Source organism: Schistocerca nitens, chromosome 8 (genome assembly GCF_023898315.1).
Source record: "Schistocerca nitens isolate TAMUIC-IGC-003100 chromosome 8, iqSchNite1.1, whole genome shotgun sequence".
NCBI lineage: Eukaryota > Metazoa > Arthropoda > Insecta > Orthoptera > Acrididae > Schistocerca > Schistocerca nitens.
This window is the reverse complement of record NC_064621.1, coordinates 555,134,350-555,147,904: the sequence shown is the minus strand read 5'-3', so window position 1 is coordinate 555,147,904 and position 13,555 is coordinate 555,134,350. Positions and strand designations below refer to the sequence as shown.

At 37.9% G+C, this 13,555-nt stretch overlaps 1 protein-coding gene across 1 annotated transcript in view; it reads left to right on the top strand.

Moving 5' to 3' along the window:
* The window catches only part of LOC126198468 (dehydrogenase/reductase SDR family member on chromosome X), a 63,954-nt gene extending 59,478 nt beyond the window's left edge, over positions 1 to 4,476 (top strand). The window contains exon 6 of the mRNA XM_049934813.1: positions 3,990 to 4,476. Coding sequence (XP_049790770.1) covers positions 3,990 to 4,181 — 192 coding nt within the window. The 3' untranslated portion in view covers positions 4,182 to 4,476. The remainder of the gene's footprint in view (positions 1 to 3,989) is intronic.
* Positions 4,477 to 13,555: the final 9,079 nt, after the last annotated feature.

Below are 13,555 nucleotides of genomic sequence, written 5' to 3'. Positions count from 1 at the left end.
ATATGCATTGCTGAATACTAGACTCCTTTCTGGGCAAGAGTAAGTGATATTAAATCTTTATATATAATTGTTCTTATTCCTAGTATTGCTACTGTGTACTAAGCAGTTAGTTGGAAAAAGAGATGTATTATTTACAACAAACTTCATTAAGGAATAACTACAGAGAAGCTGTAGTTAGTATGCCCAATTCTTTGAATAGGTTTCGACATGATGTTCTTGGATTTACGCTACACATTACTCTTCTTATACGCTTCTGTACTCTAAAATTTTTTTTCTCGGTTTGTGGAGTTACCCCAAAATATGATACCATATGACACCATATGACATAATGGAGTGAAAATAAGCAAAATATGCCAGTTTTTTTTTATATTTATATCTCCTATGTCTGACATCATTCGCATTGCAAACACAGATGCGTTTAGGCGCTTTAACAGTTCATTAGTATGTCACTCCCAACTGAATTTATCATGCTGTAATCCCAAGAATTTTACACTCTCGACTTCTTCCATTTCCATGTCATCGTATTTTATACACACACCAGAAGGAAATCTCTTGAAGTTCTGAACTGCATATAGTGGGTTTCAAAGTTTAATGACTGTGAATTGGCTATGAACCACTTATTAAGGTCAGTAAGAATTTGATTAACTGCCCTTTCTGAATTTATATTTGATTTACTATTTATTGCAGTGTTTGTATCATCTGCAAATAAGACAAACTTGGCATCTGGTAATGTAACAGATGACAGGTCATTAATTACACAAGAAAAATATTGGACCTAGTATGGAACCTTGGGGAAAACCACATGTAATTTCTTCCCAGTCAGATGATGTCAGATTACCTACTGCTGAAGTGTTACATAATGACACCCTTTGTTTTCTGTTAGTAAGATATGACTGAAACCACTTTGCAGCAATACCAGTGATGCCATAGTATTTTAATGTACTTAAAAGAATGCTGTGATTCACACAGTCAAAAGCCTTTGACAGATATGGGAAGGATTTTTTTATTTTGGAAGTGATGACACCTGTTGAAGTGCAGGTATTGTTGGTAGGTTTAATGTGGATAGAGGTATGGACAGAACCATCAGAGATGAGGAAGTCAATGTGCAGGAAGGTGACACTCTGGGTTGAGGAGGCTCGGGTAAAGTAGATGGGAGAGGTACTGAGGCTGTGAAGGAATGAGGAAAGTGTGTCTTGGCCCTGAGACTCCATGTGAGTTTTCTTCTCTGAAGAAGGCTTTGGCCAAAAGCTAAGTGAGTAACAGTCATCTTGTGCGTGCCTGCAGCCCAATGTGTCACCTTTACAGTGAGTAGCCGCCACCTATCCTTTTCCTTATATTGTTGATATGCCAACCTGGATTTTCCATTGTTTGTTTTTAATTTAATTTCATTGTATAGATGATTTTTGATTAGTCATAGCAGAATGTGAATGAAGTTATTACGAATTTTTGTCTGTAGATCTTTTTGATCCTTTTGGGAAGTGTATGGGAACGCGAGCTTTATCTCTCGTCCACAATACATATTGCTCAGTTATTCATTAATAGCTGTATTATGCTTGCATGGGATAAAACTAACTTAGGATAAAAAGCTGTAAATAACAATAGTCACTATGCCGACTGCAGCAAAGATTCATGTTATAGTCCACGATGGCTTCACTCGCTTATTGCAACTATGTATCCGATTGACTTTTTAAATGACTGAAAATTTTGATTAGTTCTAAGATGTTCGTTTGCTCCTTTTCTTAGCCTAATGCAAAATTTGGAACTTCCATTAATGTTTCCCAATATGTGTTGTTGAGGAGATGTAGTGCAAAGGCACTTGTACTGTTATTGTAATGTTATGTGCTCTTTAAAATGTATCTGAAAGTTTCTACCAGATTGCCCAGTGTATACTTTGTGACAGTTGTCACATCCAATTCTGTACATCCTTGACTTGGTAAATGGATCTCTTGTGTTGGTGGTGTCTTACAATATTACTAACTTTGTTTTCAGTTTGGAACCCAATTTTTATATTTGTATTTTTAAATGTTTTGGCTATTTTATTAGTAATAATTCCATAATAGGGCAGAACTACGAATTTTCTTCTTGTTTGGTTTTCTCTTTTTCTAGAGTAATTTCATTTGTGTTGTATTTAATTTTCAGTTTCTGTTTTTACATTTCTTTAATTATTTGTGGTTTAAAATTAAGAAATTTCATGAAATAAGTAGTTTGTTTTTTCGTAGTTGGACTGTTAATTTTCTTGACTTTAAGCTTTCCATAAGACACTCTCGCTAACTCCATGTATGAACTCTTACTTCAACAATTACATATTAGAAAATAAGACATTGAAAGACATAAAATGATTTCAGTTTTTTACATTTGTCACAATAATTTGAATTTGCAAAAACTAATTTTATAAAATGAAATAACTTTTTAGAACACTGTGTTCACAATTTGATTAAAAAGTATTTAAATTTATCATGTTGTTGGTTTGGGTATGAAGGTGGATACAGCATGATAGACCATTTACCAGGTGTTAATGAGGTTGCATAAAGGAACAGTGCATAAATGTCATCACCTTACATCATTTATATTTATTTCAATGAAGCTTTAGATATTAGCACTGAGGTATCTGGCCTGCATTTCCCATTGGAATCTTTTTAGTTTCTCTGCACCAATTACGGGGTATGAGTGTCACACATTTACTGGGAAATGTCGATTGTCCTCCAACAATAATGCACTGATCTTTCATAATTTTTGTATGAAAATACATTGGTAAAACTTGGTATCTGAGCAAAACTGTCCATCCAGATGGAGGCATCAGGCATGAAAACTTATAATAATTGTGACATTTTAAAACTGAAATTTATGACAAGAAGACAATTTATTCAGTTAAAAGCATATTTTAAACAATTTCCAAGTGTCTGGGTTTTGCAGCCAAGTTACTTTTGTTGTTTTCTCTTTATACAACGTTTTGACAACTTCCTTAGTTGCCTCAATGTGTCAAGCCCAGATTTCCTGCCTTGTTGTTTGGATTATAACCCAACAGTGAATAATTTTCCAGTTTTCCATTCCGGGTGTTGCGCTTTGTTGAGTAGTGGGCACTCTTAACTGAAATGTTATCACATGTGGGACAGCTTTGGCTGGGATGTTTCTTGTTGCATGCAAAGTCCTGGGGTCGCCCATCTTCTGACTCCTATCTTCACCATCTTGCTTTTTATTACTGATAATACAAAAGATGTCCATTGCATTTCTAGCCTTCTCTGTTTACTGTTATGAGTCTCCTGACAATATCAGTTTTGGATGCACCACTCTTGGATAGTCACTGATGACCTTTTTGTTGGTCCCTTACCCCGACGCCCTCCCATGCAAACCAACCAACCAGCCAACTCAACTGTGCTACATACAGCCTTAGTGATTGTTTTCCAGCACTTTTAAACAATAAAACTCTCATAGAAATCTTAGACCAGTCAAAAGGCTACGCCAAAGCATATAGAAAATTGTGATAAAGAAATTGCCATAAGACAGTTGCCTTCACCTAAAATTACCTTTAAATACATTCATCCCTAATCAGGTGGGAGTCAGAGATAATGTTTCTTGATGTGATGTAAGCAAACTGAGTGCTTGGTCTCATGATTTTCTTCAACAAAAGCCTCTGTCCATGTTAAATAAATCACTTGCTACTGTAATCTCAGTTGGTGACTTTTCTGCAGTGCTCCACCTGCTATCACCTCGGTGTTTGGCATGGTTTTTGTTAGTCTGTTATTCTTTGATTGGGCCAACAAGCAATCTCTAGGGTGTCCTGTTCAGTTTGAGTGGAATCCAGCCAACAGGCCAGAAAATCTGCACTCGGTGCATTATAAAGGGAACCAGGGAAGTTTTTGAAACACTGGAAAGAAAAATGAAGTTTCACTGATATCTATTTCAAACATGATTCACCAGATAATGTGGTTAGTCTTGTATCATGCAATAACTCTTTAACAAGATATCTGTACATATGTTTTCTTTTCCAGACTCCTGCACAAGGAGCAATAACCATTATGCACGCTTGCCTATCCCCATTGCTGGAGGGGTGTGGTGGGAATTATCTCAGCAATAGCCGTGTAATAGCTAACAGCCCAAAAGCTGACAACAAAGTAACACAGGACAAGCTGTGGGATGCTATGCGTAAGATTGTAGAAGTCCACATGTTTGGTGAAATGTAAACCAATTTTTATATTTTTACGTGTCAGTAGGTAAAAAGATTGACAGTATTATTATAGTGCTGGTTTTTAGCTGATTTTTGTTGTTATTTTTGTTGTGTGTGTTAAGTTTTTCATGGCAGCTTTTGTTATGCACAGCAGCTGTTGTTATCAGTATTTCGCAATGTGCATTTCTGTATGTGTACCATATTTGTAAACACCATTTATATTGTTCACTTTAAGACTGCATCTTGTAAACCAAATGATTTTAGAGACTTATTTTTGTAAATAAAGGCAATTATCTGCATAAAATCCAGAATTTGGTTCATTCTTCTGTAGTCTTAATCTTTTGGATGAAATAAGGAGCATTTATCTCCTTACTTGCAGGCGGAAAACTAGTGATTCAGTTAAAACTGAAATGTTCATTAACTTACAAGCACACTAATCTTCCTTCACTGTTAGCATCTGTAAGAGAAGATAGCTAATCTATTTGTACCCGACAGTAAAATGTGTGGTGTGGTACTTTTATCAAACTTTCTTATCCCATTTGTGGATGAAGTACCAGATTGGATATTTCCATACAAGTTGCTTAATTGATCAACTCTTGCCTTTTACCTGCCTGTGAGAGTAATATGTAAGTGGCTACAATGCTACTGGGCTGGTCCACGAAATAACAACTGTTTGCTTATAAGTTCTATATTCGTATTTTTCGTAGCAATTGAAGCTTACTGTTTTTCTCTATGTAACAGATTCAGTTATTTAAGCGTTAAATAATTTCTGCTTAGGGACTCTGTAAAATTTGTGAAAAGGTGAAAAGGGTAAGAGTGAGGTTGGAACTTTAGGTAGGATTGTCAAAAATTATCCATCCAAACTGATCCAGAAAGTCTCTGGTTGCAGCAGCTGGATGAGGGTAGATATTATTGTGAAAAAACACAGTCCCAGTGAGAAAGCATTAAACACATAAAATTTTGGAATGTAGTTTTCTTAGGGTATCACAGTATCATCAGTCTGCATTGATTGCAGTACCGTATGGCGTGAAATCTACCAAGGGAACATCGTTGTCACGTGTTTTCTTGTTGACAAAATTTGAAATTTAACTTTTTAATGATGAGAGATGTCACTAAAGTTCAAAATGGCTCTGAGCACTATGGGACTTAACATCTATGGTCATCAGTCCCCTAGAACTTAGAACTACTTAAACCTAACTAACCTAAGGACATCATACAACACCCAGCCATCACGAGGCAGAGAAAATCCCTGACCCCGCCGGGAATCGAACCCGGGAACCCGGGCGTGGGAAGCGAGAACGCTACCGCACGACCACGAGATGCGGGCTGTCACTAAAGTATTGGTGAATTAAACTGAGAGAGGCATTTCCATCTGCATAATACCACATCAATAATATCAGTGCTGCTTCCATTCCCCATCTTTTGTTTTGGTCACTCAGTTGCTATCGTGCTGATTGAGCAAATTTTGCTATACATGGAATGCTTCGACATAATTTCACCGGAGAATGAAAAATATTTGTAAAATAAATGTCTAATTGAACGATTGATAAATGCCTGTTATCCCCAATTTCATTCTTCCCTTGCTTCTTCAAATTGTGGGTAATGAGTGACTGACTTCAGGATTGAGTTTAGTTACATATCTACACGAGGGAAGTAAACCATTTTTATGTAACAACCTACCAGTTCCACATCATGATGATTTATAAACTAGGAAAGTAATTATGCATTATAAAATTTGTAAAGCAGAGCTACAGTAACATAAAGAATATAATAATAATAATAATTGCTTACCAAATGCTTCCTGTAAATAATAAAAAAAATGTGGAAACCTAATGTAAATGTTTTGAAAGTCCCTACCACTTGCTGCCCACAATGGATGCTGGAACATCCTCTAGTAGGCAGTAGGAACGACATTGACTACCACTGATCTACACCTTGTGGCGGTCCCACCTGTTTTTATTTATTTTGTTTGTGGTCCTATGTTTCGTCTTACTGTGTTGCTACACTGGCTGAAAACTGGGTTGGGGATTCCAAAAAGACTACTGTAAATCATGTAGCTGACAGGTGGATAGTTGTGTATCACAGTACTTGAATTTCACCGTTCACAACCCCCCAATAATACAGTTATATGACCAGTGCGCTGTTGTTTAAACTTTCCATAAGCCTCGTTAATAGTTTGCATGTGAAACTCCACATACTGCTGTGATAGTTTACTGTTGAACAGATATGAGCTGTAAAACCTAACCACAAACTTCACAGTTCTTGAAGAATAATCAGGTACATATAGAACAGACACTGTCACTGTTTTTACACATGGCCAAATTGTTTAACACTTTTTACATAGTTAATTTGAAGCATTGTTGTTGTTCTAACAAGCACAGGTTACTCATCTGAAACTCGGCCATGAACTGACTTGTCTCGTGACCAAAAATCAGGCCTTTATATATCATCACAATAATCGGTACTGAAACTACATATTGTTTGAAGATAAATTTACAGAAATTACAATTAAAACTTAACTCATAAAATTAACTGAAAACCTCGACAAATTGCGTCTTTTTAACAGTTTTGACTACTACAAGGGTTAAGCCGAATTATTTGTTTAAATCATGAAATTAACAAATGTAGTTATGCAAACAATACTTTTGACAAAGCTGTTAATTACTTTGGAATTAGTGAAGGGCTGGTTTTGCTAACATATTTTTGAATAGAGCCAAATAGATACTTTAAGATTACTAGTACTTTGTGTTACAAATGTTCACAATTTACAGAATTTATACTTGTTTATATGTCAACAATGGAATTTAAGTTATGCAACAATTACTGATTTCACCCTATAATGGAAGCTACTAACTAGGAATAAACAAAATAAATTAGAACATAAATTACATACATAAAACTAAGCACAAATATATGTAAAAACAAAGATGTGACTTACCGAACGAAAGCGCTGGCAGGTCGATAGACACACAAACACACACACAAAATTCAAGCTTTCGCAACAAACTGTTGCCTCATCAGGAAAGAGGGGAAGGAGAGGGAAAGATGAAAGGATGTGGGTTTTAAGGGAGAGGGTAAGAGTCATTCCAATCCCGGGAGCGGAAAGACTTACCTTAGGGGGAAAAAAGGACAGGTATAACTCGCACACACGCACATATCCATCCACACATATACAGACACAAGCAGACTCCTGTCCTTTTTTCCCCCTAAGGTAAGTCTTTCCGCTCCCGGGATTGGAATGACTCCTTACCCTCTCCCTTAAAACCCACATCCTTTCGTCTTTCCCTCTCCTTCCCCTCTTTCCTGATGAGGCAACAGTTTGTTGCGAAAGCTTGAATTTTGTTTGTGTGTCTATCGACCTGCCAGCACTTTCGTTCGGTAAGTCACATCATCTTTGTTTTTACATATATTTTTCCCACGTGGAATGTTTCCCTCTATTATATTGATATAAACTAAGCACAAAATTAGATATGGTGTTATTTACTTTAAAACTGAGGGCCACTCTTTCTCTTTTATGACAATACAGCTTATACTCTCGTGTTGTAGAATTTTAGAACATGTTTTTTGCTCGAGTATCATGTCGTTTTTGGAAACCCAGAATCTACTATGTAGGAATCAACATGGATTCCGGAAACAGCGATCGTGTGAGACCCAACTCGCGTTATTTGTTCATGAGACCCAGAAAATATTAGATACAGGCTCCCAGGTAGATGCTATTTTTCTTGACTTCCGGAAGGCGTTCGATACAGTTCCGCACTGTCGCCTGATAAACAAAGTAAGAGCCTACGGAATATCAGACCAGCTGTGTGGCTGGATGGAAGATTTTTTAGCAAACAGAACACAGCATGTTGTTATCAATGGAGAGACGTCTACAGACGTTAAGGTAACCTCTGGCGTGCCACAGGGGAGTGTTATGGGACCATTGCTTTTCACAATATATATAAATGACCTAGTAGATAGTGTCGGAAGTTCCATGCGGCTTTTCGCGGATGATGCTGTAGTATACAGAGAAGTTGCAGCATTAGAAAATCGTAGCGAAATGCAGGAAGATCTGCAGCGGATAGGCACTTGGTGCAGGGAGTGGCAACTGTCCCTTAACATAGACAAATGTAATGTATTGCGAATACATAGAAAGAAGGATCCTTTATTGTATGATTATATGATAGCGGAACAAACACTGGTAGCAGTTACTTCTGTAAAATATCTGGGAGTATGCGTGCGGAACGATTTGAAGTGGAATGATCATATAAAATTAATTGTTGGTAAGGCGGGTACCAGGTTGAGATTCATTGGGAGAGTGCTTAGAAAATGTAGTCCAGCAACAAAGGAGGTGGCTTACAAAACACCCGTTCGACCTATACTTGAGTATTGCTCATCAGTGTGGGATCTGTACCAGATCGGGTTGACGGAGGAGATAGAGAAGATCCAAAGAAGAGCGGCGCGTTTCGTCACAGGGTTATTTGGTAACCGTGATAGCGTTACGGAGATGTTTAATAAACTCAAGTGGCAGACTCTGCAAGAGAGGCGCTCTGCATCGCGGTGTAGCTTGCTCGCCAGGTTTCGAGAGGTTGCGTTTCTGGATGAGGTATCGAGTATATTGCTTCCCCCTACTTATACCTCCCGAGGAGATCACGAATGTAAAATTAGAGAGATTAGAACGCGCACGGAGGCTTTCAGACAGTCGTTCTTCCCGCGAACCATATGCGACTGGAACAGGAAAGGGAGGTAATGACAGTGGCACGTAAAGTGCCCTCCGCGACACACCGTTGGGTGGCTTGCGGAGTATGAATGTAGATGTAGAATTAAGTCAAAACGAAAAAATGAATTTTAAGGAGGCAGATGACAAAACAAGAGGGGAATTAACATTATCCCAGCTTGCTTCATCACAAACTGCACTACTACCATGGAATTCACATCCAGATGTGTTGGAAAGGTTTTGCAAAACCAGTATCAAACCATTTCTCAACTGTTGGGAAAAATGAAAATCTGTCTTAATGTGTGAGCTCTGATTTCTCTTATTTTATTATGATGGTAATTTATCCCTCTTTAGGTGGGATATGACAAAATATTTTCACATTCGGAAGAGAAAGTTGGTGACTGGAAATTTTGTGAAAAGATCTCACCGCAGCAAAAAAATGCTTTTGTTTTAATGGTTGCCACTCCATCTTCTGTATCATATCTGTGACACAGACTCCCTTATTTTGTAATAGTACAAAAGGAACTGCCATTCTCTGAACTTCTTCAATGTCCTCTGTCACTCCTATCTGTTAAAGGACATGTACCACCAAGCAGTACTCCAGAAGAAGGTGGCTGAAGATAGTTTAGGCAGTCTCTTTAGTAGATCTGTTGCACCTTCTAAGATTTCTCTCAATAAAATGCAATCTTTGGTTTGCCTTCTCCACAACATTATCTACATGATGTGTCTAAATTAAGTTGTTCATGATATGGTATATAATTGAATCAACAATCATCAAATTTTTGTTGTTTATCATGTAACTAAGCATAGTGAATACAATATTGTAGCCCACACCTACCACAGTAGTAAAAGTTTATATGCCAACTACCTCCGCAGATGAAGAATATATTGAAGGAATGTCTCAGGAGATATAAGAAATAATTCAGATAGTGAGGTGAGAAGAAAATTTAATATTCATGGGAACTGGAATTCAACAGTAGGAAAAGGGAGAGAAGGAAAAGTAGTAGGTGAATATGGACAGGGGCTAAGGAATGAAAGAGGAAGCTGCCTGGTAGAATTTTGCATAGAGCATAACTTAATCATAGCTAACACTTGGTTTAAGAATCGTGAAAGAAGGTTGTATACATGGAAGAGCCTGGACACACTGGAAGGTTTCAGATAAATTATATAATGGTAAGACAGAGATTTAGGAACCAGCTTTTAAATTGTAGGAAGTTTCCAGTGGCAGATGCGGACTCTGACCGCAATTTATTGATTATAAACTGTAGATTAAAACTGAAGAAACGGCAAAAAAGGTAGGAATTTAAGGAGATTAGACCTGGATAAAATGAAAGAATCAGAGGTTGTAAAGAGTTTCAGAGAGAGCGTTAGGGAACAACTGACAAAAACGGGGAAGAGAAATACAGTAGAAAAAGAATGGGTAGCTTCGAGAGATGAAATAGTGTAGGCAGCAGTGGATCAAGTAGGTAAAAGGACAAGGGCTAGTACAAATCCTTAGGTAACAGAAGAGATAAACAATTTAATTGATAAAAGGAAAAAAATACAAAAATGAAATTAATGAAGCAGGCAAAAAGGAATACAAACATCTCAAAAATGAGATTGACAGGAAGTGCAAAATAGCTAAGCAGGGATGGCTAGAGGACAAATGTAAGGATGTAGAGGCATATATCACTACAGGTCTGATAGATACTGCCTACAAGAAAATTAGAGAGACCTTTGGAGACAAGAGAACCACTTGCATGAATATAGAGCTCAGCTTTTAAATTGTAAGAAGTTTCCAGTGGCAGATGCGGACTCTGACCACAATTTATTGATTATAAACTGTAGATTAAAACTGAAGAAACGGCAAAAAAGGTAGGAATTTAAGGAGATTAGACCTGGATGCAAAACCAGTTCTAAGCAAGGAAAGAAAAGTGGAAGGAGTATATAGAAGGTCTATACAAGGGCAATGTACTGGAGGGTAATATTATGGAAATGGATGACATAGATGAAGATGAAATGGGAGATACAATACTGTGTGACGAGTTTGACAGAGCACTGAAAGACCTGAGTCGAAACAAGGCCCTGGGAGTTGACAACATTCCAGTAAAACTACTGATAGCCTTGGGAGAGTCATCAGGTGAGTAAGATGTATGAGACTTCAGGATGAATATGTTGTTGTTATTGTCTTCAGTCCTGAGACTGGTTTGATGCAGCTCTCCATGCTACTCAATCCTGTGCAAACTTCTTCATCTCCCAGTACTTACTGCAACCGACATCCTTCTGAATCTGCTTAGTGTATTCATCTCTTGGTCTCCCTCTACGATTTTTACCCACCACACTGCCCTCCAATGCTAAATTTGTGATCCCTTGATGCCTCAGAACATGTCCTACCAACTGATCCCTTCTTCTGGTCAAGTTGTGCCACAAACTCCTCTTCTCCCCAATTCTATTCAATACCTCCTCATTAGTTATGTGATCTACCCATCTAATCTTCAGCATTCTTCTGTAGCACCACATTTCGAAAGCTTCTATTCTCTTCTTGTCCAAACTATTTATCGTCCATGTTTCACTTCCATACATGGCTACACTCCATACAAATACTTTCAGAAATGACTTCCTGACACTTAAATCTATACTCGATGTTAACAAATTTCTCTTCTTCAGAAACGCTTTCCTTGCCATTGCCAGTCACCATTATATATCCTCTCTACTTCGACCATCATCATTTAGTTTGCTCCCCAAATAGCAAAACTCCTTTACTACTTTAAGTGTCTCATTTCCTAATCTAATCCCCTCTGCATCACCCGATTTAATTTGACTACATTCCATTATCCTCGTTTTGCTTTTGTTGATGTTCATCTTATATCCTCCTTTCAAGACACTGTCCATTCCGTTCAACTTCTCTTCCAAGTCCTTTGCCGTCTCTGACAGAATTACAATGTCATCGGCGAACCTCAAAGTTTTTATTTCTTCTCCATGAATTTTAATACCTACTCCGAATTTTTTTTTTCCTTTACTGCTTGCTCAATATACAGATTGAATAACATCGGGGAGAGGCTACAACCCTGTCTCACTTCCCTTCCCAACCACTGCTTCCCCTTCATGCCCCTCGACTCTTATAACTGCCATCTGCTTTCTGTACAAATTGTAAATAGCCTTTTGCTCCCTGTATTTTACCCCTGCCACCTTCAGAATTTGAATGAGAGTATTCCAGTCAACGTTGTCAAAAGCTTTCTCTATGTCTACAAATGCTAGAAAAGTAGGTTTGCCCTTCCTTAATCTAGCTTCTAAGATAAGTCGTAGGGTCAGTTTGCCTCCCGTGTTCCAACATTTCTGCGGAATCCAAACTGATCTTCCCCGAGGTCGGCTTCTACCAGTTTTTCCATTCGTCTGTAAAGAATTCGCGTTAATATTTTACAGCAGTGACTTATTAAACTGATAGTTCGGTAATTTTCACATCTGTCAACACCTGCTTTCTTTGAGATTGGAATTATTATATTCTTCTTGAAGTTTGAGGGTATTTCACCTGTCTCTCACGTCTTGCTCACCAGATTGTAGAGTTTTGTCAGGACTGGCTCTCCCAAGGCCATCAGTAGTTCCAATGGAATGTTGTCTACTCCTGGGGCCTTGTTTCGACTCAGGTCTTTCAGTGCTCTGTCAAACTCTTCACTCAGTATCATATCTCCCATTTCATCTTAATCTACCTCCTCTTCCATTTCCATAATATTGTCCTCAAGTACATCGCTCTTGCATAGACCCTCTATATACTCCTTCCACCTTTCTGCTTTCTCTTCTTTGCTTGGAACTGTTTTTCCATCTGAGCTCTTGATATTCATACAAGTGGTTCTCTTTTCTCCAAAGGTCTCTCTAATTTTCCTGTAGGCACTATCTATCTTACCCCTAGTGAGATAAGCCTCTACATCCTTACATTTGTCCTCTAGCCATCCCTGCTTAGCCATTTTGTACTTCCTGTTGATCTCATTTTTGAGATGTTTGTATTCCGTTTTGCCTGCTTCATTTACTGCATTTTTATATTTTCTCTTTTCATCAATTAAATTCAATATTTCTTCTGTTACCCAAGGATTTCTACTAGCCCTTGTCTTTTTACCTACTTGATCCTCTGCTGCCTTCACTACTTCATCCCTTAGAGCTACCCATTCTTCTTCTACTGTATTTCTTTCCCCCATTCCTGTCAATTGTTCCCTTATGCTCTCCCTGAAACTCTGTACAACCTCTGGTTTAGTCAGTTTATCCAGGTCCCATCTCCTTAAATTCCCACCTTTTTGCAGTTTCTTCAGTTTTAATCTACAGTACATAACCAATAGATTGTGGTCAGAGTCCACATCTGCCCCTGGAAATGTCTTACAATTTAAAACCTGGTTCCTAAATCTCTGCCTTACCATTATATAATCTATCTGATACCTTCTAGTATCTCCAGGATTCTTCCATGTATACAACCTTCTTTTATGATTCTTGAACCAAGTGTTGGCTATGATTAAGTTATGCTCTGTGCAAAATTCTACCAGACGGCTTCCTCTTTCATTTCTCTCCCCCGATCCATATTCACCCACTATGTTTCCTTCTCTCCCTTTCCCTACTCCCGAACTCCAGTCACCCATGACTATTAAATTTTCGTCTCCCTTCACTACCTGAATAATTTCTTTTATCTCATCATAGATTTCATCAATTTCTTCCTCTGCTGAGCCAGTTGG